The sequence below is a fragment of the Rissa tridactyla genome, chromosome 1, assembly GCF_028500815.1.
Source record: "Rissa tridactyla isolate bRisTri1 chromosome 1, bRisTri1.patW.cur.20221130, whole genome shotgun sequence".
Lineage (NCBI taxonomy): Eukaryota > Metazoa > Chordata > Aves > Charadriiformes > Laridae > Rissa > Rissa tridactyla.
The window spans coordinates 75,715,724-75,740,117 of NC_071466.1; the positions used below are offsets into that span (position 1 = coordinate 75,715,724).

At 38.5% G+C, this 24,394-nt stretch overlaps 1 protein-coding gene across 1 annotated transcript in view; it reads left to right on the forward strand.

Annotated features, from left to right (window-relative positions):
- The window catches only part of GABRG3 (gamma-aminobutyric acid type A receptor subunit gamma3), a 329,965-nt gene that overhangs the window by 302,504 nt on the left and 3,067 nt on the right, over positions 1–24,394 (forward strand). The window contains exons 7-9 of the mRNA XM_054211091.1: positions 14,474–14,626; positions 22,571–22,767; positions 24,311–24,340. Of these exons, the coding sequence (XP_054067066.1) occupies positions 14,474–14,626; positions 22,571–22,767; positions 24,311–24,340 (380 nt within the window). The remainder of the gene's footprint in view (positions 1–14,473; positions 14,627–22,570; positions 22,768–24,310; positions 24,341–24,394) is intronic.

Sequence of the window (24,394 nt, forward strand, 5' to 3'; positions counted from 1 at the left end):
CAAGCCGTGCCACCAGATGTACGCAGGAAGGACGAACTGCCAGCCTCCAGCCTTTCCATAGTTATTCTGTTCCACCGGTGTAGCTCTTCAAATTTTTAGCTGAGTCCTTTCACATGAATGAAACAGACTTGGCCCTTTAAATCAAACGTGCATGAAAACTTAGTGTTTTAAAAACATTTGGGGAAAAAATAAATCACACGCTCTGCTGTTTGCTTCTATGTGCAGACTGGAGCTTCATCCAACACAGTAGCACGGTCATTAAATACTTAACAACTGAACAGATTCTCCCATATTTAGCCACTCCCAATTCGTTCTCTTATAAATAGTTGGTTGAAGTTGCTGAATTTCAAAAGTCTTTGTACTGTTACAGTCAGAATTCATCTTATGTTCCCTTTAATTTGCACATATCTGACATACAATCCTCTTCACACAGTGCCATTTGAATAAGTGGTTAATGATGATTCATAGGTTGAAGTACAGAAGGCCACTCCACTCCCCCCAAAACTCATACATTTTTAGGTAATTGCATGGGTATTTGCAGTTGAGGAAAACTGGAACTTATAAAGTAATAATCAAAGATGTTACCGTATGCTCTTATAAAAGTTAGCATAGTTGCAAAATAAACCCATAGTTTGGTCATTACACAGAACTGCTTTTCATTTGCCAAGAACTAATTAACTTCTGGCATCAATGGATGTTGATATCTTCCTGCGCTATAGTTGCTCCACTCTACAATTAATTATGAACTGTGAATGAAACATCACCTCCATGTCACTGAACCACTGACCTTGCTCATCCCTTTCTTCAGAATTTTACAGGAGTCCTTTCTTCTCTCTGCAGTTCTTTGTGGTCACTCTTACTATTCTAGATCATGCAGGAAAAACACAGAAAGACATGTAGGCTCTTGCGCAGGACTGAAGAGAATGATTAAAAGGTGTTACTGAAAGGTGTTCAGGGAAAACAGCTCTATGTTTTCGTTTGCAACAGGATAGCATTTTTCTGACAGTGTGTAATTTAACAGAAGCCCCTTAAAAATTCAGTGCGTGGTATTCTTCTGTCATTTAAATATTTCACACTGCAGTATATCAGATAAAGAGAATTCATCAATACGCAAAAAACAATTCATAAACAAGGCATCCCTATTGCCAGCAAGGGATGCAATATCAAAACAGCAAGGAGAGCGATATTAACAGACTTGGGCTAAATCTCTGTTTTGATGTCTTTAACAATTATGAGTGAACACTATTGGCAGGTTAAAGCCAAGTTTATCGCCAGTTGAACTCAAAGAAGGAAATACTTTTGATGAAAAGTAGTGGAAGTCTGAGTATGGAGTTCAGGAATAAAAAATATTACTCATAAATAGAGATGAACAGCTGAGAAGCAGTTGGATTTGGATGCAATTTACGCTGGCTTTTTCATTTGTCACAAAGGAACTGGGAAGTACCAAACAGACTGATGAGGTGATCCAGGAGGGCAGTACACTAAAGAAAAAGGGCTAGTAGAAATCAGGAAAAAAAAAAAAAAGAGCATTTATGTAGCACAGAATTAATTTATTAACAGCACATTACAATGAAGGCATTAGGGGATGTGAAGGAAAAAACATTTCATGAATACCAGAGATACAAGCTAGGGAAATTAAAAAAGGCAGTAGGAGTGGCTTGTTTATGAATACACTTTTGAAAAGGTGATATCAGTGAAATTTGAAGAAACAAAATAGTCATTGTTGGTCATGTAAGAAGGACTGATAATAATCTAGTTAAAAAGGCTTGAGTAGGCAAAGAAGGAGGTAAAATGACACCCAAACATAAGTGGCATTACCTTTTTCCAGTTGTCAAATGTATTGGAAGTAAATAAGCATGAATGCATATGGATCAATTTTTTTCTTTATTCTACCAAATAAAACAGCAAATAGAATGCAAGCTTGCATCTGTTACAGACTGCCAAATAGCTCTGGAGAAAAACAAAATACATCCACCTATAATGTGAAGTGAAAAATAGCTGTGCCTGAAGGACTATGATACAAAACTCCTTTTGCAAATACCTTGGAATTTCTTGACCTTACTCTTTACAATTTCTTAACTAAAAAACGCATGGTCTGTAGCTTGCAGGAATTTGGTGTGAGATAGAAAGTTAGAGTGTAAAAGATAAACTATTATAGGTTTTTTGAATGCAAGTAGTCACTTACTGGTTTTATGTGTGGAAAACAGAGAACACAATTTAAGAAGGATGCGAAGGTCCTTGAATGCATCCAGAGGAGGGCAGCAAAGCTGGTGAAAGAGCTGGAAGGAATGTCTTATGGGCAGTGGCTGAGAACTCAGGGTTTGTCAAGTTTGGAGAAATAGACTCTGAGGGTCGACCTCATTGCTCCCTACAGCTTCCGGAGGAGGGGAAGTGGAGAGGGAGGTGATAGGACGCGTGGGAACGGTTCAGAGCTGCTCCAGGGGAGGTTTAGACTGAATATTAGGAAGCATTTCTTTACTGAGAGGGTGGTCAAACACTGGAACAGGCTTCCTAGAGAGGTGGTCGATGCCCCAAGCCTGTCAGTGTCTAAGAGGCATTTGGGCAATGCGTTAACTTTTGGTCAGCCTTGAATTGGTCAGGCAGTGGGACTAGATGATAGTTGTAGGTCCTTTTCATTTGAACTATTCTATTCTATTCTATTCTATTCTATTCTATTCTATTCCATCCCATCCCATCCCATCCCATCCCATCCCATCCCATCCCATCCTATCCCATCCTATCCTATCCTATCCTATCCTATCCTATCCTAATGTTACCAGCCACTTCCCCAGCAACAAGCCCTTCATAAAATCCTTCTTTACTTAACATACCCTTTAATAAGTTGATAACAATAGTTTAAAGAGCTGACCAGGGATTGCTACTGCCCATTTGTGACAAGTCCTCAAGGAAGGCTTGAGGGGTAATAAAACACTTTTTTTTTCCCTCCCTTTAGAGTTTCAAAAACCTGTAAAGAAAATGACCCAAGTAATTACAGGCTTTTTATCCTGGCGTTGGTCTTGAGCAAAGTTATGGAAGAGCTGATCGTGGAATAGATTAATACAAAAGTAGAGGATTATGTAATTAACACCAATAAACATTAATTCATAGAAACTAAATCCTGTCAATCTAGCTCCATACTATCTTCCAATCTTATACGTTTGTGGTGATATAATGTACATTTGTAAGACATGTCACTTGATGCAGTGTGACAATTTGATTAAGAAGCTACAGGGATAAGAAAATCATTGTGGCACATATCAAATTATTAAATTTTGACTACCTGGTAAAATGCAAAACATAGCTAGAAAAACCATTATTCATCAGGGCCTTCTGTTGAGATACTATGTCTTCTGGCCTGATGTTATTTAATAATTTTTGTTAACGATGGAGAAGCAACCATAACGTAAAGACTCATTAAGTTTATAGGTGCTACAAAGGCTGAGGGAGTGGTCAATAGCAGGTACAAGTCAGGGTAGAACACAGTTCAGATAGCTTGGTAGCCTGGATTCAGGTGCCTGTAGGCATTTCTGTATTACAGAATATATATTCAGGAATGAAGCATGTATTTAGGATTGAAGCCTCTGGGTTTTGCTTTCCTGGAATTGGAGACCTGCCATTCTAGGTACTACAGGTATATAGGCTCTGGGATATTTCTTGTCAATTAATAGTTACTTTAAAATATACTCCTTGTTTGAAGGTATGGCCAAAATAGCAAGCACAGATTTTGGATACGTATTCAGAGAGAGATTATTCTCTAGAAGAAGGGCATTTATATTATCTCTATATGTTATCCTTATGCAGATCCTATTAAAATAAGACCTAATTCTGATGGCTGCACTTCAAGAGTCATTTTGAAAAGCTGTGGAGTGCAACACAACTGTGAAGATTTATTAGAGACTGGAAAGAATTCCTTGTGTTAAGAGACCATAAGTATTTACCTTGCAGGATAAAGGGTAGTTGATTACCGTCTCTAAATAGCTGCATGAGACAAAAGTGGTTAAAAAGGGTTCTTTGTTCTAGCAAAGATGTATTAAGACTCAAGGTCTGAGTTAATGCTAGATGATTGCAGAATAAGAAAAACCCATCTGTTTTTCACAGTGAGAATAATAAAGCATTGAAAGAACTTCAACTCTATTGCTGGAAATTTTTAAATGAAGATAGGATGCCTTTCTAAAAGATGTTCTACTTTATCCCTAACTTTTGGGTTTGCAGCAGTGATTACTTCAGGAAAATCTTATACCATGCAGAAAGTGAGACCAGATAATCACCATAGCCTCTTCCAGAATGCGACATGATCAACAGGGATGGGCTTCCAACAGTGAGATGCTATTTAAAGCTTTCAATAGATTATAAGGAAAATTGGGCCACAAGAGCGTATGCTAGGGACAGTTGAGGTGACCTAGATGTCAGTATGGATAGGAAGAAACAGGCTACCCCATTCCATGAGTTATGAAAGATGTCACAGTACAGTCACAATGGTGAGGCCAAACTCACGAACACTTTAATTAAACAAAAAGAACACCAGGTCAAGCAAAATGTTGCATTTTTATTATTATTTTTAAAAAAATGTGTAAAATTAAATTCTGAGAAAGAAAAAAAAGAACATTTTATTTGAAAATGTTGAAATGGGACTTTTTGATAGCTAATTGAAAACTATTTCAACTGGTTTTGGAATTACAAGCTCACCAAATCCAGTCTTATGGGACTTCATAACAAACTTCAGTACAAAGGGGCCTCCTCCCACAAACAACAGCTCTTATGAGCAAGAAATTCAGTCCTAGAAATAAATGAGAAGTGATCAACATTGACAGATGACATAAACCTGGGGGTTCCCAGGCATGTTGTGGTGCTTATTAAGAGGAAAATGAATGCAAGAGTCATTAGTGTTGTATATTCTTAGACCTCCTACAGTATTTGGTGCTCTGTGGAGCGTGAAGAGTGTTCTGTTCAAAAAGCATTGCACAGCTCCCCATCAATAAACCCTTTCACAAAAAGCTTCTTACATAAATGACACTCATTTTCACTCTGATCCTGCATCTACTTTCACTGACACAGGCAGATATGGTAATTTATTATTGTTTTTACTTCATCTGCTATTGTTCACTTTTATTCTTCAAGCACAAAAGAAAAGCTATACGTGGTAAATAGCAACACTTCTTAGGAATAGTGAGTAATGGATCATGCATGCTACACCATATTTGTTTATTGATTTTCTCTCAGATTGATGCATGAATGCAAATGGACATTATGTGGGTAACTTTTCTACTGTTAAGGCAGAAATTGAACTGGACTAGTAATCATGGATTGAAGTCTTGCTTACGGTATTATACATTTTTATACCCATTATGTGGCTTGATAAAACTGCATTTTTTGGAGGATTTTCCAATATTACTTGTACATTACAACAGCCAAATGGTTTTCATTAGTACGCTATTTGAAAGAACACACAAAATGATGCTTCATCTTGTAAAACAAAACTGTCATTATGCCTAAAGATAATAGGCTTGAACAGCTTGAGAGCAATTCTGATGCTTGTAATACCGCATAGATGAGTAAGAAGCCATAGCTTCACATAGCTTTTGTTGGAGGAGAGTATAATATACACCTATATATACAGGTGTATTTGGCAGCACAGCTTGTGTAAGTATATAAATACGTAAGTGTACAAATAAATAAAACATTCTTGATCATGCCACCAAACACTAGAATTATTTTTTTTGCCAATTTCGTGTTTTTATAATTAACTTTGTACCTCAGTTGTGTTCATGGACACTGATCCATCTCCCGAGTGCATTCAAAGCACTCCAGACACTTAACAGAAGACATGGGCTACGGCTACAGACACTGAAATGATTACAGTTGAATCAAAAGTAGCTGGTTTTGAAAGTGCTAGTATGGCATGTAATGAATTGGTTAGGGTACAAGCAATATTGACTAGTAGGTTTCAAATGACAAAAAGAATTTAAATGTCAAAAAATGGTTATTTTATTTATTTAATTTCTATTCTTCATAAAAAGTTCTAGTACACAACTGGTGTATGCCAATAATTCCGGGGAAAAAAAAAACAATACAGAGGAATTAGATCTTTGAACAAATTCTTAGGTTTTCCAGATTTAATACTAAATGCAAAAATTAGAGGATGAAATAACTTCACATGCTGGAAACATAGTCATTAACTTCTAAAAGCAGGCAATAGCTCATTTAATAAACCTGTAATTTCATAAAAATCTTTTGAAAATGCTGCTTGCATCAAAGAAAATGAAAGTTCACTATCTAAGGAAGAACAAGCAGAAAAAATGCAAATTTTTTGAGGGTGATGAAAAAAATTTATAGCTTGAAGTAAAAATGTGTTCCTCAATATTATATTCCTCTTGTTATTACACAAGAAAAAAAAACCCCACAACTTAATGTCTTTCGGTTCTGATAAATCAGTTAGGACAAAGTCTTGGTCTTACTTGACTTTAAAAAATCTGTTGCCTTCAGACAGCCTGGGATCCGGTCTTTGCTTTTCACACTCTACTCTGTCAATATTTGATTTTTATTATGCATTCTTATGAATATGTATATACTTATAATTGAACATGATTTCTACAAGCACAAACAATGCTGTTGGCATTGTGTTTCTTTTTTTTTCACTGTATACTGGTATAGTAATTTGTTTATGATAATGGGAAACTTAAGCAATGATTTGTCACTCATGGTGTGCATGCATTTGTGGAAAATTTGCTTTTCAAGTGTAAGTGCTGAAAGCCAAATCTGGGCTAGACTGTACTTGTACAGGCACACACACACACAGACACACCCTGATAATGCCAAAGGCAATTATGAATTCAAAACCAGAGATGTTTGGACACAGGAAGCTTTTATGTTCTCTGTTTGTTCAATGTCTATTATATAAGATCCATGCCTGTGACTGGGCATCTCACAGCTACTATGGCAATACGTATAAAAATGACACCTCTGAAGACCTGTATGCATTTCTTGTGTGATTAAACATGCAGCTTATGCAGAAATGATGTATGTAACGAGTGCCTGTAACCACTCCAAGAACACTCAGTTTATTTGGGATGAGGTGCAAATACCATCCACGGTATCTTGGTTGCTAGGTATCACCATGAAGATACCTAAATGTCAAAGCAGCATAAGGGAATCTAAGGCAAGCCCTTAAGTGACAGCATGACCTCAATCATTTTGTTCTTCCTTTTGGCTTGGAAGCATTTGTCCTAGAGTGCTATGGAGCAAAGATTGTTCCTGGAAATGAAAACTGTTGATTCATGCTGATTCACACATTTTGGAGGAGTCAGAATAAGACTGCAATCAGTCCTCAGCATTTCTTCATTGTTTATAAAGATGATGAAGAAGATACTTTCGTGACTCTCATTCCTTCTACATTTCTCTTCAAGAGAAGTGCAAAATCCTGTTTTCCCCCTTGTCTTTTCTGTTTTAATAATAGCTCCTTTTGGAGTCATAACCACCTGTGAGGTCATTCAGCTGTTTCTTCTACCATTTTGCCTAGTTTTTGGATCTTCCAAAGTTCAAACCTCCTTCATATGTGGCTGGAGACCAAGTCATGTTAGGATGGGATACCAGCTCTGTAGACACACCAGCTGCTGAAGTGTTAGTAATAGGCAGTGTACTTTAAGAAATCATGATCCACCTGTTTTCATTTTAGTAATGCTGGTAAGAAGATAGCTTGAACTTCCACTGGGCATGTCCCTGAGGAGTTAGGATGATGGCTTGGGATGTGAAAAGGCCTAGTTCACATGACTCTTCTGTGTGATTTTGAAGAAAATTTCTACTCTGAATGAAGCAGGGTTGGGTTTCGTACCACAGTCTCTGTTTCTGCCTGGTTCTGAGCTGAGAATATTCTTTCCAGATAGTGTAAAATCTGGAACCTGAAACCGTCACTTGAACTTGAAACTTGCACATCCTCAATTGACACCGGCACTCCCACGATAGCATGCATCATTTCCAAAAAACCTCTTGTGCGCATTTTGCAAAAACTTCTGTACATAATCATGTTGATGAATATTTGTTTTTCCAATGGTTTTATTCGGCAGCTGTCTGACCAATGTATTCAGCAACAGGAGTGGTCTCCTGCTTGAGCTAGTTTGTTCTCAAATATTACAGTTCTACCCTGATAAATGTCTGTAAATGAAAGCATTTATGATGTAAGGACAGCATCCTGGATGACTGATAGGCAGTGGCCAAACCAGTAGAAAATTTTCAGCTTTCTAAGAAAACAGAGAAACCTAGTTCAGGAAAGAAAAAATGAAGCTTTGGGAAGCAAAGATCAGAAAACAGGTTAGAGGGAAATGAAGAGCGAATAGCAGGATTAAATAGGATCTTTTCTTGGCTTCCAAATAAAAATAAAATTTAGGAAAAAAAAGCACTGAAGATTAGAAATTTAGTTTGCTCACTATTAAGTAAATTTAATTTGTTAAGATAATAAGGAAGATACCTCAGTGTACTCTGTGGTCTCGCTAATCAACAAAGTAATACTTGTGACACACTGTGGGAGTTCTCGTTCTAACGACTAGGACTTTTTTCTGTAATCAAACTCTCGTAACAACACGGATAAACTCTGCCGCTCCTCATTATTCTGCAGTTCTGGTGATGAACAATTAGTGTGTAACCTTCACTCACATGCTGAAATTGCTCTGCATATGCACTGTGGTTTCATATTGCAGTCTTTGTAAAGTCACTCTTTGTTTAATTTTTTTGTAAGATAATTGGAATTGTAACACTTATTAACCTCAGAGTACAATGAGAGAATAAACGAAAATGTGTAATAAGATAGTACAGCATGATCTGAGTAAATAAATGATTTACAGTATATAATTTTATATTTTTAAAAGATTTTCTTAAAATCAAATAACAAATTGCATTCTGCTTAAACATTTCACCTCTTAAAGAACACCTAAGGGAGTTGTTCTTGGTGCAATGTAGGCAAAATTCTGGCAATTCAGTCAACCATGCCCTTTGTCCTCAAAAGACAAACGAAATAGACTATAGATTAGCACTGTTCATTAAAATCCGCAGCAGTTATTCCTTTAAAAATCATTATTGTTCTAAATAGTGTCCTACTTTCAAACTAGAAACTTAAGCTAATGTAAGTCCTATGGGTCACAGACAGCAGTCATCTTGGTTTCATGGGAAGTATTGCTACACTATTCCTATTACTCCAGATTTGCTGCCTCAAGGAGTATCTTTTGCTCTCATTATAGAAAACTGGTCAGGCACTATTTTGCCTCAAGGTAATTTCCATTATTTCAGTGAACTGATGGTCTGATGGTTCAGTTAAAACTTAGTTTTCCTTCCTGGGAAATTATTTAATCTGTTAAAAAGGAAAAGTCCTCTCCAGGTTTAAAAATTTTTTTTTTTGGTATTAGCTATTGCAGTGGTCCCTCACTAGGCAATCACCGTGTGATTACTTTTAAATGAAGTACATAGATTTAATGATATGAAGTTTGGAAGGCGGTTTTTCCCATCTTGCCTGCACTGCAGGCCCTTGTCACACAATCAGCCCCAGCTCCTCTTCTAGCGGTGGCAGTAATGGCAGGTGGAGCTCGGAAGGCTGACAAAGGAGCAGGGAGTCACTGTGCAGGGTTCTTGAAAGCTTTTTCTCTTCTTTGGGTTACTCATGCCTGCAGGACATACAGAATGAATTGTAGGTCAAGTCTTTTAGAAGAGAGGAGAATTTCTTCGTATAAATTATTTTGTGTGTATAGAGAAAGTCAGAAATGTACATACTGTGGCAACTTTCCTTTAAGCTGCAGACAAGTGCTTTTAGATACATAGAGAATAATTACTTCTGGAAGGAGTAATTTAGATAATAATAATACTAATAATGCAGTTTGGAGTAGTTCAATGAGGAAAGTAGCCATAGCACATCCATGCTGGCTCTTCTGTATGCAAAGAGATAATTCAGGAATCTCAACAGAAGTTGACTTAGCTGAGGATAGAAGAACTGAAGTGATAATTTAGTTGATAACTGTAATTTACTGTAGCTATTAAAAAAATGCATTCAGTACATGTTGTACAGAAACATGCTTGCCCTTGACAGCAGTCACAACATTGGTGCTTCCAGTTGGGGCTCTGCATTCAGCAGTGGCAATTTCCTCCTTCTACTAAGCATTGTCATCAGCATTCATCGTCTCTGAGCTCCATCCTTTCTAAGCATGGTCAGAGTACTGGAGGAGAACCAGCAAACTCTCCTCTTACTTCCACTTTGCATCAGTAATTCCACTGAACCAAATTGTTCTCCCAGTCTCCTGGCATATTATCTATCCTTGTGTCCCCGTAACTTAAGAGCAGAGCACAGAGGGCACAGTATAAAAGTCCATGTGCACAGCTGCTGCCTGCATGACTGGGTCTGCCTTCTTCATCGTGAGAATTTTTGTATGGATCTCAGACAAGAAATTAGATTAGTGGCTAAATGAATGCAGCCACTCACTATTCTAGGATTTCATTTTCATTGGGTACTTCTTAGACATCTATAGGCCTTTCTTGGATACTTGTGAATTTGCAGCTCCTTGTAAGATTTGACCAAGTCACAGTTCCTTTATTTAACTTGCTGGAAGGATGTTATGTAGAGAAGATTTAAAGTTCTGTTCTAAAAAACAGCAAGAGAAGAAAGGAAAGGAGGAAGGAAGGAAGGATGGAGGAAGGAAGGAAGGAAGGAAGGAAGGAAGGAAGGAAGGAAGGAAGGAAGGAAGGAAGGAAGGAAGGAAGGAAGGAAGGAAGGAAGGGAGGAAGGGAGGAAGGAAGGGAGGAAGGGAGGAAGGGAGGGAGGAAGGGAGGGAGGGAGGAAGGGAGGAAGGGAGGAAGGTGGAGGAGCAAACAGAGAAGGAGTTGTGCGTGTCCTCAAGGATGAAGGCAACAAGTTTAGCAATGAAACAAAGGTGAAAAATAACTAAAATAGCCTTTGAAAGGTTAAGAAAGTTATTATATTCATCTAGGATAACCTTAGCACCCTCATAGAAGTAGCCCAATTTAGCTTTCACCATGGAATCAAGGGGTGTGATTGACTCCTTGGGTCATCTGCAAGTGTCTACAATGTCTTTGTCCACATCTGAGTGAATCGCTCTCATTTTTTAGTCACGGGAGAGAAATAGAAATGTTTCAGGAACCTTCTTCTACTATACCTTTAAAACAGATTAGACAAACCATATACTAAAAGTGCCAATTTCTCTTCATTAAGTATAGAAAGGAGGCACACTGTGCAGGTCATCCATAGAATTTACCTTCTAGATGTCTAAAGGCAAATGGATCCTGTCTGAAAGATACTGAATCAGTTTGTGACCAAATGTGATAGAATCATAGAATCATAGAATCGCCTAGGTTGGAAGGGACCTTTCAGATCATCTAGTCCAACCATCAACCTAACTCTGACAAAAAACATCACTAAACCATATCTCTAAGCACTATGGCTACCCATCTTTTAAATACCTCCAGGGATGGCGACTCAACCACTTCCCTGGGCAGCCTGTTCCAATGCTTAATAACTCTTTCAGTGTAAAGATTTCTCCTAATATCCAATTTAAAGCTCCCCTGGTGCAATTTGAAGCCATTTCCTCTTGTCCTATCGCTTGTAACTTGGGAGAAGAGACCAACCCCCACCTCTCTACACCCTCCTTTCAGATAGCTGTAGAGAGCGATAAGGTCTCCCCTTCAGCCTCCTTTTCTCCAGGCTAAACAAACCCAGCTCCCTCAGCCGCTCCTCGTAAGACTTGTGCTCCAGACTCCTCACCAGCTTCGTTGCCCTTCTCTGGACCCGCTCCAGCACCTCAATGTCTTTTTTGTGGTGAGGGGCCCAAAATTGGACACAGTACTCGAGGCAGGGCCTCACCAGTGCTGAGTACAGGGGGCCGTTCACTTCCCTAGTCCTGCTGGCCACACTGTTCCTGATACAGGCCAGGATGCTGTTGGCCTTCTTGTCTACCTGGGCACACTGCTGGCTCATATTCACCCGGCAGTCGAACAAATGATGATGTACTCTCTATATCATTTAATCTCTGCCTGAGTTCCTGTCTGCAAAACAGCTGAAATGCACCATAATTCTCTCCCACTCTCAGTTTATCAGGTTTATTTCAGTCAGAGACCTTGGAAGCAGGGACTCTGCCTTACTTTCCCAGAATCTTACTGTCCAGTATCTAGCCCAACTCTCATTTGCTGTGCTGGGTATCACGATCATACTGTGCAGAGCAGCAGTGACCTGTGTGTGTACTTGAATTGTGTGTATCACGTATCATTGTGCACAATGAGAAGTCTGCAGATTGCTCTGCTTTATACCATTCTCAAGCAACTTATCCATAGACGTGCAGTACTAGATAGAATAACTGAATAAGGGAAAGGTAAAGGCTTGGCACATTTCCTATAGAGTCTTTGATTTCCTTTTTGGCTCATCCTTCTACCTTGACAATGTATAAAACATTACCATTTTTTTTTTCCATGGTTCTTGTGTTGGTTCCTGTCAGTAGAGGCATTGGTTTACACAGCCTCTGACTCCTTACACCTCTTTTCTATTAAATAACCTCAGTTGCTGTGGTGTAAATTTTTGTTTGATGCAGCAAACCAGGCTAAGGAGCTGATGCAGTCTAACAATAAGCCAGAAGAACCAGTGGTTACTAACCCACATCAGTTCCCTGGTGCCATTCCCTGCATGGGGAAAAGTGCTGGATATTAGTGGAATGAAAATAACCCTTAGCCGGTGAACAATGCACAAGGCTCACTGTGTCATGTTGTACTGCAATATTTCCTTCTTGTAACAGCAGTGAGCTCTTTCGTTAAAGCTCTGCCCCTCAATGCCAAATACATGAGGCTTCTGAAATGACTGTCCAACTTCTTGGGGTCACACGCTTTTTACTGGCACAGTACTCTTGAAAATGTACACATTCATCTAACAGAGGCATGATGGAAGCATCCTCAGGCTGATCAACCTCTTTCAAATATATCTATATCAAACTGATGTACTTAGCATGTAGACAATTTTCCTTTTGACTCATTGTTCTTGGTTTCTTTCCCCAGATCCCACTCTTAGATTTTTATTTACCTTTGACTTTGTAGGCTATGGTAGTTCACTCATTTTGTAGTGGCTATCAGGGATTCTTTTGGGTGAAAGTTATTCTTACTGAATTAATTTCTTTTCTATGTAATATTTAGCTATAGTCAAAATATCAACTGTATTAAATGCTTTTGTTCATATGCTCTCTGTTACTAGAAGATTAAGCTTTAATTTGTCTGAGCTCCTTATAAACCCACTATGCCTCTGCTTGGGTGAGTAGTATGTACGTTCCTTGGGGGATTAGTCCCTCTGTGCTACAAATATCCTCAGTCTTCCAATGTTTTGCTGTAACAGGGCATACTTCCTACCTATTGCAAATGATGCACTCTGCAAATATCGTATTCTAGAAAGCCAAGGTTTGTAACAAGAAGCAATATAATTTATTAGGTCAAGTCTGAAGTACTCAGACAAAACCCCTTAAAAGTTCTCAGGCATATAAACTCTTCTTCACATCTGAAATGAAAGCAACATACTTCAAGCAAAGTACAGAAATTGGTCTCAGTTCAGTTTCATTATTGTTAATCACTGTGACGGTCTGAGAGAAAAGGATAGTTTAAATCTAGGAAGCTGAGGGAGCTGTTAGCAAGGAGGGAGGTGATAAGGTCGGTAGCCTCCATTGAGTAGAGAGAGAGGGACAGATTATTATCCCCTGCAGAGTCACAAGGGTTAGCAGAAGAGATACTGTGAAGAAAATCATATAATGTGAGGTAAGCTAGCCTCTTACTAAGCTCTTGATTTTATGATTTTTTAGTATCCAGCAGAATAATAAACTTTATATCCAAGTTCACCTTCTGAAGGTTTACAGGTACTACAAGTGACCACAACTGCTTTGAAATGGAGGAATGCTGACAAAACCAGACTCTTGACTTTTAATGATATGTCATTTAAAAGGATGCAGTCTGACCTCTCTCACCAGTATTGAGGCTCTAGTATCTATAAATGACTTATATGTAAAGACATACTCCTGTGCATGGTGTACTTGCCATAAAGACCATGATTCACATTTCAAAAGAAGATAACAGAAACCGCTCAAATACGAAATTAGGGCAAGGAAGATACAGCCTGCAGAAGGAGGAATTTTGTGTGGCATGGTTACAGAAGCTGGTGAATGATAGTAGCTTCATGTTTGTGGCCGTGGAGCCGTTCAGAAATATCAAGTCTGGAAAGCCAAGACGCCTTTCAAAAATTTACTCCTCCAGAATGATTACTGAGAGCCTCTTCCTGTCCAAATAGGTCAACATTTCCACAGAGACCTAAAACTACAGGAAATTAGAATGGAAAGGTTTGTTTCAAAAAAAAAATATTTCATATACAGTGTTTTTATGAAGCTCAAAAAATTAGCAGCCCAATGAACAATCGTCTGTGTCTCACCACAATGTCAATTTATTTTCTGTGCTATTATTGCAGGTGATTATGTAGTCATGACTATATACTTCGACTTAAGTAGAAGAATGGGATACTTTACTATTCAAACGTACATTCCCTGTATATTAACAGTTGTTCTTTCCTGGGTATCCTTTTGGATTAAAAAAGATGCCACACCAGCAAGAACAGCATTAGGTAAGTTGTTAATAATTCCCTTTTCTGCTTTTTTTGGTGTAGTTCCTACACTATCATTTGAAAATATCATCTTCCTTTCAAAGAGACCACTAGCTATATGCTGTGGATTATCGCTAACACATCTTGCAGACACAGATCTGCTTATCACTGAAGCCTTTGGTTTTCTGCCCTTAACAGGGTAATTAAAAGTAAACTATGCTGACCCTTTGGAATGGCACTGCCACCTATTTTGCATAATGTTCTAAAATTAATGTCTGTCTCCTTGTTCTCACTATGATATTTTAGTGCCATTTTTCAAGAATAAATTAATTGCACTGCTGGCTTCCTTCCCTCCTGAAGGAGGCTCCCATGGGGCATTATGTCTTATATATACAGAAAATGGTGGGATATAATAATATTAACCCATTCAAAGTGTTTTAGCTTGCATGCTTGAAGTTAAGAGCCACACTAGGTGTATAGATATTTTTCATAGTTTGTGGAGATGTACTCTGGTATAGGTTTTTTTGTCAGCTCATTCACGTCAGGACCAGCATGTGCATTTTGGCACCGTGCTTTAGGATACACTTAGAAACGTTGACCATTTATTCTTATGTCTATAGGAAAACCTGCAGGTTTTGCCAGCATTGAGGGCATAGGGCTATATAATAGCCAATGATAGGTGTACATCAGAACTGAAGGAAAAACATTTTAGCCGAGACTGTGGTTGCCAGGGCTGCAAATACCAACTGATTCAGAAATCTACCAGTCTAGCAAAAAGGGGAGGCTGTGTCAAGGTTTACATGTCTGTTTCCAAGCATACAGGTTACCATTCCCAGTTATTCATTGCGTCCTCCTGCTGGAGTTTGTCACTATCTCCAGTTAACCAGATGGACCCTCTAAATCATTTCAGTTTGAAAGAACAAATTATTAAAAATTGACCTGCCTGACTTCTTGAACTGAAATCAGATGGGAAGCATTCACAGGAGCAACTGAGTCCCCAGGCTCGAGAGGGTGATACTGCTGTGAGGAAAGAGTGGAGAGCAAGGGATGCAAACAGGTTGAGCCTCCTTGGAGGCCATATGAAGGCAGCCTGCAGCAGGCATGGTGCTGCCGAGTGCTGCTGTGTGCTGGCAAGCCTTGGTTCAGCCACAGTATAGGAGAGGACATTTGCACAAACCGAGTCTGTATCCCACTCCCCTAAACAGCTTTTACCAGAAATGATGGATATTTATATGTGAATCCATTTATGTTAGCTCTCTTTCAAACACCATGTAGAGGTGCTCTACTTGATCTCAGGAGGAGAACACCTTGTTTGACAATGCAACCTTTATACAGCGGTTGTTCAAAATGACTTGTCCTGCTTCTGTCTGCCTCTCTCCTGCACTAATAAATCTAAGCAGCCACCAGTTTTGAGGGTGCTGTGGTTTCTAGCATAGACCCCCTGAAGGCCCTGAAGAGGAAAATAAAAATGAAGGGCTAAAGAGATTTTGAAGCCCATTCACACTGAACGAGATTTTAGCTGCTAGGTCTCTTGAACGTGTCCAGAAGTCTGATCCCACTTTCTAAATCCTTCACTCTCTCACAAAAAATCTACGGTCATCTATTTAGGGTTACAAGGCCCAGGTTACAAACAATTTTCCTCCCAAAACTTTCAATGCTTCAATAGCTTTATGGTAACTTTCAGCTGAATGACAGAAGACATACGTTACCAAAAATATCCTCTAGGTGTAACTCCCTCACTACTCACAGCTTTATTTAAGCAATGAAGCTATATGCCAGCCATTCCTGCTATAACCCTTAGGCATCTTCCTTGAGGGGAGTTCTATCAACTGTAATTTTTAGTGAGTGACAAGGCATCCTTCCAAACCAAGAGCAGCTCAGGGACTTGGAGCTATGCAACAGGATCAGTAGAAAGAAAAGTATCAGAGAACCTGTAATAAGATGACTGCAAGCGCCATTGCTCGTTCACGCTTTACAGATAATTCTGTATGAAAACCCATTTTGTGTGAGGTCAGCACAAGACCGTAACCTGCTGGATTTGCTCCAGGAGTTTGTAAAATTAATAAATGTAGATCTTCTGACCATTATAAATCACGTGGCATCATTTGTGTCCAGTTTTCTGAGGTTATTTTCCAAGAAGGGAATATTCAGTCCTCATTCCCTTCATGTGAGTGCCAAAGTGCCTTTACACTGCAGCTCCAGCAACACGACAGACCCTAAGACTTACAGTTATTCTGTGACCCCCTCCAAGTCCAGGACAGCACGAAGACAACACAAAGGTGAGGACAGAGCAGCTGTATGACTGCCTGTTCGTGGCTGTGTAGACTTGCTTCTGATGGCCAGAAAATTGAGCAATTGAATCATAGACTGGTTAGAGTTGGAAGGGACCTTAAAGATCATCTAGTTCCAGCCCCCCTGCCATGAGACACCTCCCACTAGACCAGGCTGCTCAAAACCCCATCCAGCCTGGCCTTGAACACTTCCAGGGATGGGGCATCTACAGTTTCTCTGGGCAAACAGACCTCTAGTGTACTTCTCTGCTGATCTCCTTTTTTCTTAAATTGGGTGACTCGGTGGACATAAGAAAAGATTGACCATACTCCATCTTTTTTAACTAGGAGTTTGAAGCACCATGTGTGTGCATAAACACACCCTACCATTTGGGTTATCCTTCATAATGCTTAATAGAAAAGGGAGCAAAGGCACCCAAGAGTTTGCATTACTAATTTTCTGGAAGCAGTGTTCGTACCCTGTCCTTGAGGGAAGTTCCTCAGACCACACAGCTCTGTTTGCCAATTAATTAGACACAGAAGTAGGTTAGATCACTAGTCACAACAGTGTGACTCTCCCTGCCTCACCCCCTCAGCCAGTGGGAACTTCAGGCAAAAAATGCATTCATATACTGAGGTCATGAATTTGAAGTAAGAACAAAAAATGAGATGTTCCAAGGCTATATTCAGTGGCTATCGTGACTAACTCCTAAAACTCTGATGAAGAATTAAATTGCTGGGCTAAAATATCGTTTTTTATAAATAAAGTCAAATAACAAGAAAATAATATATACATGAGTCACCTCTTTTTATGCAAAGAGCCCTGTTGCTCCCAAAAGGGCAATGACCTGTTGACTCTCGGGATGCGGTAAGCAGATGTTCCCAGTTTACTGTAGGTCTGCTTGTATAATGCAACCTATAAATCTGTCTGAGCAACAGCACACATCCACATTTGGAAAGTGGCACATGGTGAAATTGTGAGTAATACAGCCAAAGGGAAACCGTTGAGATTTTCCTGCTAATTACTTTAAATGAATTGTAAACTCATTGCACCAAACCTGCCCTGAGTATAGCATTAATGTAAAGGGCTCGCATCAGGGAAATATTTTACTTTCTGAAATTAATGAGTAATTTCCTAAGCTATTGGCAACTACTCACAGTTACATGAAGGATGGGTTTTACTCCTCTGTGAATAACATTAAGTAATAAGCTATTTCTGTGCTGGAAAAAATAAATGCAATCCAGGTATTTAGCTGTGAGGGGAAAATGAGACCGTAAGTATATTTTCAGCAGAACTGTCCAGAGGCATCAAAGTGCTCTTTAAAAACTTGTAATCATAATCCCTTTTTCACATGTTCTTTGAGGGGCTGAGGCCCGGAGAGGTAACATGACTCAGTCCAGGCCACCTGAAGAGTCAGCGGTAAACTGGGAATAGAATTTGAGTTTTGCATGAGAACTCTGTGTTTTCTGATCTCAGGTTATTCTGCTCTCCATTCAGTTAAAAAAAAAAAAGGCTTTCTGCTGCTTCTGCTTATCTCTAGTAATCAAAATTATTTTCTCCCAATGTTCACAGTCAAGAGCAGCCAGCAAATGTCTGAAAAAAAGTTATGATTTGGAAAAGCATAGTTTGTTTTCTTAGAAGATAAAGGGAATTAAGTTAAACTGCAGTTTCCCCCTGCTTTTTCAAAATGGGTATAACATGTGATGTGACTAGGCAGTTACTACAGAGCAACTTCAAACTTCAGTTTAAAAAAAAATACAGTGGGTATCAAGGCCAGCAATGTGTTGATGTAAATGATACAGATGATGTTTAATAAAAAATGAACACTTGAACATTGCTCTCCTTGTCATTCCATCTATAGCTCATTGTCTAGAAACACAAGCAAGTGATCAAAACAGATGCCACACAGGAAAGGTGGAGAAATTAAGTTTATAAACAAGTGATGACATGGGTAAGAACAGTACACCTTTCCCCCAACATACCCTTAGGAAAATAAAAAATGAGCCTCACTGACCAAAGAGTTTCTAACAGGTAGCTCCTGCTACCTCACTTTGCATTGTCTTGTCCAGTAAGCAGCTTTCAAACAGTAATAATTTTATATAACTGTTTAGGCCAATGATCTAAAGGTTAAAAAGTTCTCATGCATTATGTATTCCTGCATCATTTGATGTCCCAGACAGCCCTTTTTGATTTATCAAATAGCATCTTTGGTATGGAATTTGCTTAGAGAATATAAATGTCACAAAACGGTATTTATACACAAACTTGTAAGCTCCCACTTACACTCGTCTACCTGAAAATTGTGAAGCTAGGTTACTTCAAAGCTGTTCTTGGCTGATATTAAAATCCTGTTGAAATAGATGGTTCAAGAGTGCTGTGCATTTCGATAACAGATGCAAAGCCTACTTTACCATACGGGCCTCCCCAACGTGGGAGACTTAACAGTTTCATCTGGCAAAGTTTATTGCATTTGAAACCACTCAACAAACTGAATTTTCTTAGCATGAGAGATAAAATGAGCTAAGGGTAGGGAAACCAGATATCCTCTTTGGAAATAATGGGTGCTGCCTTTTATTCATATATGCATATCTGTATATTCCAACTTGTAAATGTATAGGAATACATAAATATCATCTGGTGCGCCTTCTTTCTGTTTTCTCTCTGTATTTACCCTCATATGACTCATTTTAATATTTTAAAACTTGTGCTGATGTGTCAGATGTAAAATTGATATACTGGGTAGAATTCTTATTATTTCAAAAACTCATTGCTTGTTTATGGTGTGAGCTGGAAACCAAGTCCAAGCCTCAGCTTAAATGAAGAATGATGCTTTTTTATCGGATTTTATATCATAAAAATATTTTGTATAAATAATAAAAGTAGAAATATGTTTGGTTTACCTTTGGATGTTTCCATCTATGTGCTCAGCAATCTTGTTTCATGCCCTTGCTATAATTTGAAATGTGATGTATAATCCAGAAAATATGATGACTTGTGATAACGTTAAGCTTTCCTTTCCCAAAGGTTTTATATTGTGGTAGCAAAATGTGATTTGTTGTCAAAGAGACTGAGGATGGACACTATTCATATCTTAAACCGAAAATAAATCTTACACCATTGATTGCTTTGTCTATAAATTTAGTGGAACCTACTTTGTTTCAATCAGCTAAAATTAGTCTGGAGCCACCCAAAACTCCCAGATTCTCTATCAGTGAGACATTTACAACATGATTTACTGGGCTGGTTTAGCTTAGTTCTCACCCAGGGCTTCTAGGTTTTCACAGTCTCAAGCATGATTCAAGTAGGCATTTCACATTCAGGCTTAAGGCACATATATAGCACTTAGGCTGAGTTGAGGACTTCTATACATAAGCACAGAGGCTAATGGTAATTTGTCTTTCACTTCTCTGCCTTCCTGTCCATAGTCACTTTGGCAGCTGGTTGTCATTGCAGATAGCTGCACAATACCTCATCACAAATAATTCAAAGTTATACTTCCATTTCAGTAAAAACAGAGGAAAAATATTACATTGTCAATACAGCATTCAGTAGAAAAATTGCAGACCTTTGCAAAAAAAAAAAAGTTTTTGAGCATTGCAAGCTTTTTTTTCATTTTATTTCTTTTTTGCCTATTAATAAAAAAGTGTCCTAAAGTAATCTGAGATCCTTTCACAGGGTCAGTGGGAAATAAAAACTTTCCCTTGAGTCCAAAAGTCTTGTAAAAAAGACATTGTGTATTGTGCTGGAAGAAGATGGTAGGTTTTGAGGAGTTTTTTAAAGGTAGTAAAAAACTTGAGAGTTGGTGCATGCACATGTGGCTCTGAAAAAGACAGATTTGTGTTAGAAATCTAAATGTGGGTTAGAAAGTGTTAAAGAACTTCATTTCATATGCAGAGTATGCCATAGCTTGGATGCAGTTCTTCTAAAGTTCTTCTAAAAAGACTCCCAAGGCCTGAGTCACAGTCACACTGAAAGACTAATTAACCTATAGTCAGCAAGGGCCAAATCAAGGCTAGTGAGTCAACACCTTTTGCGGTTGGACATCTTTGCAGTTGACTACTGTGATGAATGGCTAAGCATCGAGTTTGTCTCTGGAGCTTTTTCAAAGCACTAACTAGCTACAGAACTGTTGCTGAAGGGTCTGGAGAGGTTACCGGTCCATGGCAGTCACATGTGCTTATATTGGGAGGTGGCACAGTTGGCAGGAAGCAGAAGTATTTTCCCAATAGCTTTTAGATGTCCAAGGTATGTACAAAATCCACATTTCCCACTTCCTATCAGCATTGCTTTCATCTTGATTATTGAGTTGTGTTTTTTCAGCAACTTTTTGTTTGTTTGCTTGCTTGCTTGCTTCTGGGAAGTGAATATTTAAGGAATACAATTATTTATTATTCATCGTAGAAGAAAGTTGAGGCCCAGGCAATAATCTGCCTTCTGGCTCCTCCAGGGACTTTCTGATGGTTTGAATGAAAAGGGTTATTCATGTGAGTCACTGTAGTTTCTATCAAATGCTACAAAGCAGAGATGGGCATTCCTTCATAAACAGAAAGTAGTCAAAAGTAGCCCACAGGTAGTTCTTTCTCTACAGAGTGCCATTTGTGGGAAGTAATTTTACTATAAGGCATCATTTCAGTCATCCCCTGCCATTTCAAACACCGTGTACCATTGCAAAATATCACTTTAACTATAAAAAGAAACATTACCTTATGGTTATGTTGTTTTTAGAGCAGGTTCTCTCTTGAGGCTTATTTGAGTGAGAGCTTTATTTTTTCTTCCCAAGTCATTGAGGAGTTTTATTTCTTCTTTCAGAAGGCTTGCGGTTCTTAACAAATTATTAAAAGCATCAGTCCAAAGTGGGAATGAAAAGACTTCTGTTCCTCAGGAATGAAGAGATGAGTTACCAGCAGTCAAATAACTGACATCCCACAGATTTCATTCTACGACTGGTTTTATTGTTTCTGGATATTTCATGCTAAGAAATTCCCATTATATTGATTATTTCTAAATCAATCTAAGATGTGATGCTTTGTATGAATTAAAAAGGCTATTTCCATTAAGGTTACATCTGAAGCTTTTATGACAGTGTGTTTTCCCTTACTCAGAAGGAAAATAGCAGTGGAGGACTCCCAGGGAAGCAGAGGTGTGAAAATACATTTTCAAAATTCATGGTCAGAACTTTGCAGGAAAATTTCTTTTCCTTCCCTTCCTCCCCCTGCCTTTTTTTGAACACAAAATTTTTCATGAGAGTAGTACTGCTGTGAAAAAGACAATGTTTCCTTCATTGTTTTCTATGTTTCTTATTTTTTATTCTTGGTTTAGCATCTTTTCCGCTTTATACTTTTCTTCAAAAAATTCTTCCTTATCTCCTTTTCTCTGACTCCCATCTCCACTCTCACTCCCATCTCCAACCTAACTAGGACCAGAAAAAGGAAGAGGAAAAGCATATTGAGAGACATGGGAATGTCACTTGTGCAAAGATGAATATAAACAACTGAGGAAAACTTGGTTTACAAAATACTACTGGCTCTACTGATGCTGTTTTTCATTATTTTTTAATAGTACCAAATGAAATTAATGAATTACTTGGATATCCTTTGGATTTCTTTTTTGTATTGTTTTGTATGTTTTCCAAAGATTCTTCTGCAAGATGGAGAAATGATGTTGCATACAATTAAATCAAGTTTCTCTCTGCAGGCATCACCACAGTATTGACCATGACAACTTTGAGTACCATTGCAAGAAAGTCATTACCCCGTGTCTCCTATGTCACCGCTATGGATTTGTTTGTGACTGTATGCTTTCTGTTTGTCTTTGCTGCTCTGATGGAGTATGCAACCCTCAACTACTACTCAAGTTGCAGGAAACCAAACTGTACTAAGAAGAAAAAGTCGGTAAGATGGGAGCATTTAAATTTGTTTTCTAGCATGTGTCCAGCTCAGAAAGCAGAGAATCATTCAACGACAGCCTGTAATCCCATGATATTCCACTCCTTTGAGCTCTTCCCAGTTTGTGGTGTGATCTGCCCTGAAAGCTGATGGAAAATAGTTACCCGCAGTAACAGCAGGAGCAGTTATGTGCCTGTTGAGTGATGTCTGTTCCTAACAGAAGCAGCCTGCTGACCATGAGGCAGCAACCCTGCCTACGCCTCTTTTGTCCTCCAGTTACTGTGCTGGTAGTCATAAAGGACTCCCACCGAAAGAGATTGCATAGCTTGTTATACAAATGCACGCACATCGATGTATATTCAAATGCATCTGCTATTTAATGGCTTAACAGCTCTAGAAATATTTATGAACTTTACAAACGGGATTTTAGTGTCTCCACTGGGAACCAGGACTTATTTTTAGCCCTGTGCACAAAGGGGCTTGTTTCTAAGCACAAAAACAGAGGAGGTCACTAGCAAAGTTTTTATACATGGCTGCATTTTTGGCCAAAAAGACACTTCCAAGAGTAACATCCAGACACACACAAAAGCTGTTGATTTGGAATCAATTAAAACAGTCACGCAGGAAGAATTGCCTGGTGTACATCATAATTGACTACAAGAATGAGAGGGGCAGTACAATGGAGAACAAAATCTCAGTGTAAACATAGGGAAGGGGAAGTGGATTGTTCCCTCAAGATCAGTGGAAAATCTTATGTGTTTGAGATCAGTAGTTTGAGATGTTGGATACCATTTTGCATAATGGAGGAAATAAGGACATTTGAAATCAGGAATGCAACGACAAATACGAAAACTGTGAAGGAGGAAACTAAGAGAGAGAAGGCTAAATTCAGGGAATAGGTCATGAGGTAAAGAGGGATTGAATGAAGAGTTATAGAAAATAATTGAATTAAGAACTAATGAAGGAAAAGATGAAACAAATATGGAATTAGAGAAAGGCTAGAAAGCCATAGACTCAGTCAATGAAAACTCGGTTAAACCTCTAATAGCTTCTTGTAAAATGCATTGAACACAAAAGGCAAAAGAGTGTTACCAAAAGAAAAGTATGAGACAATCAAAATGAACTTGCTAATGATCAAACTAAAATTGCCATCCTATAGAAAGACTAAATGAAAAAGTCATGAGTATCTTTGTGAGTATGATGTATTTCCAGACTTGTGAATGAAGATGAGGGAAAGCATGCAACACTGATGAGATTTAAATCAACACAAGAACAAATGCTCACTTAGCTATTGTTCGCAGAATAAATAAGTATAATGGGTTGAATAAAGACTTAAAGTGGATGGAAACTAGGTGTGCATTCTGCTGAGGTTTCATGCAGTTTTAAAGTGTACAGAATATTATTCTGAATATATAGAATACTCAGCATGAAGTGTTTTACGGACAAATGCATTTAAAAGCTTGGTTTAAGGAATGCTATTGAACATTAGATGCAATGAAGCAATAAGTATGTTTTCTTCTGAGTAATTCTTTTGTTATCTTCATTTAAGCTACCTGATGTCAGTTTTGGTCATGTGATGGTAAGTAAACTATTTTATTCAGTCAGAGAAATGGAGGCATGAATGTATGGCTGA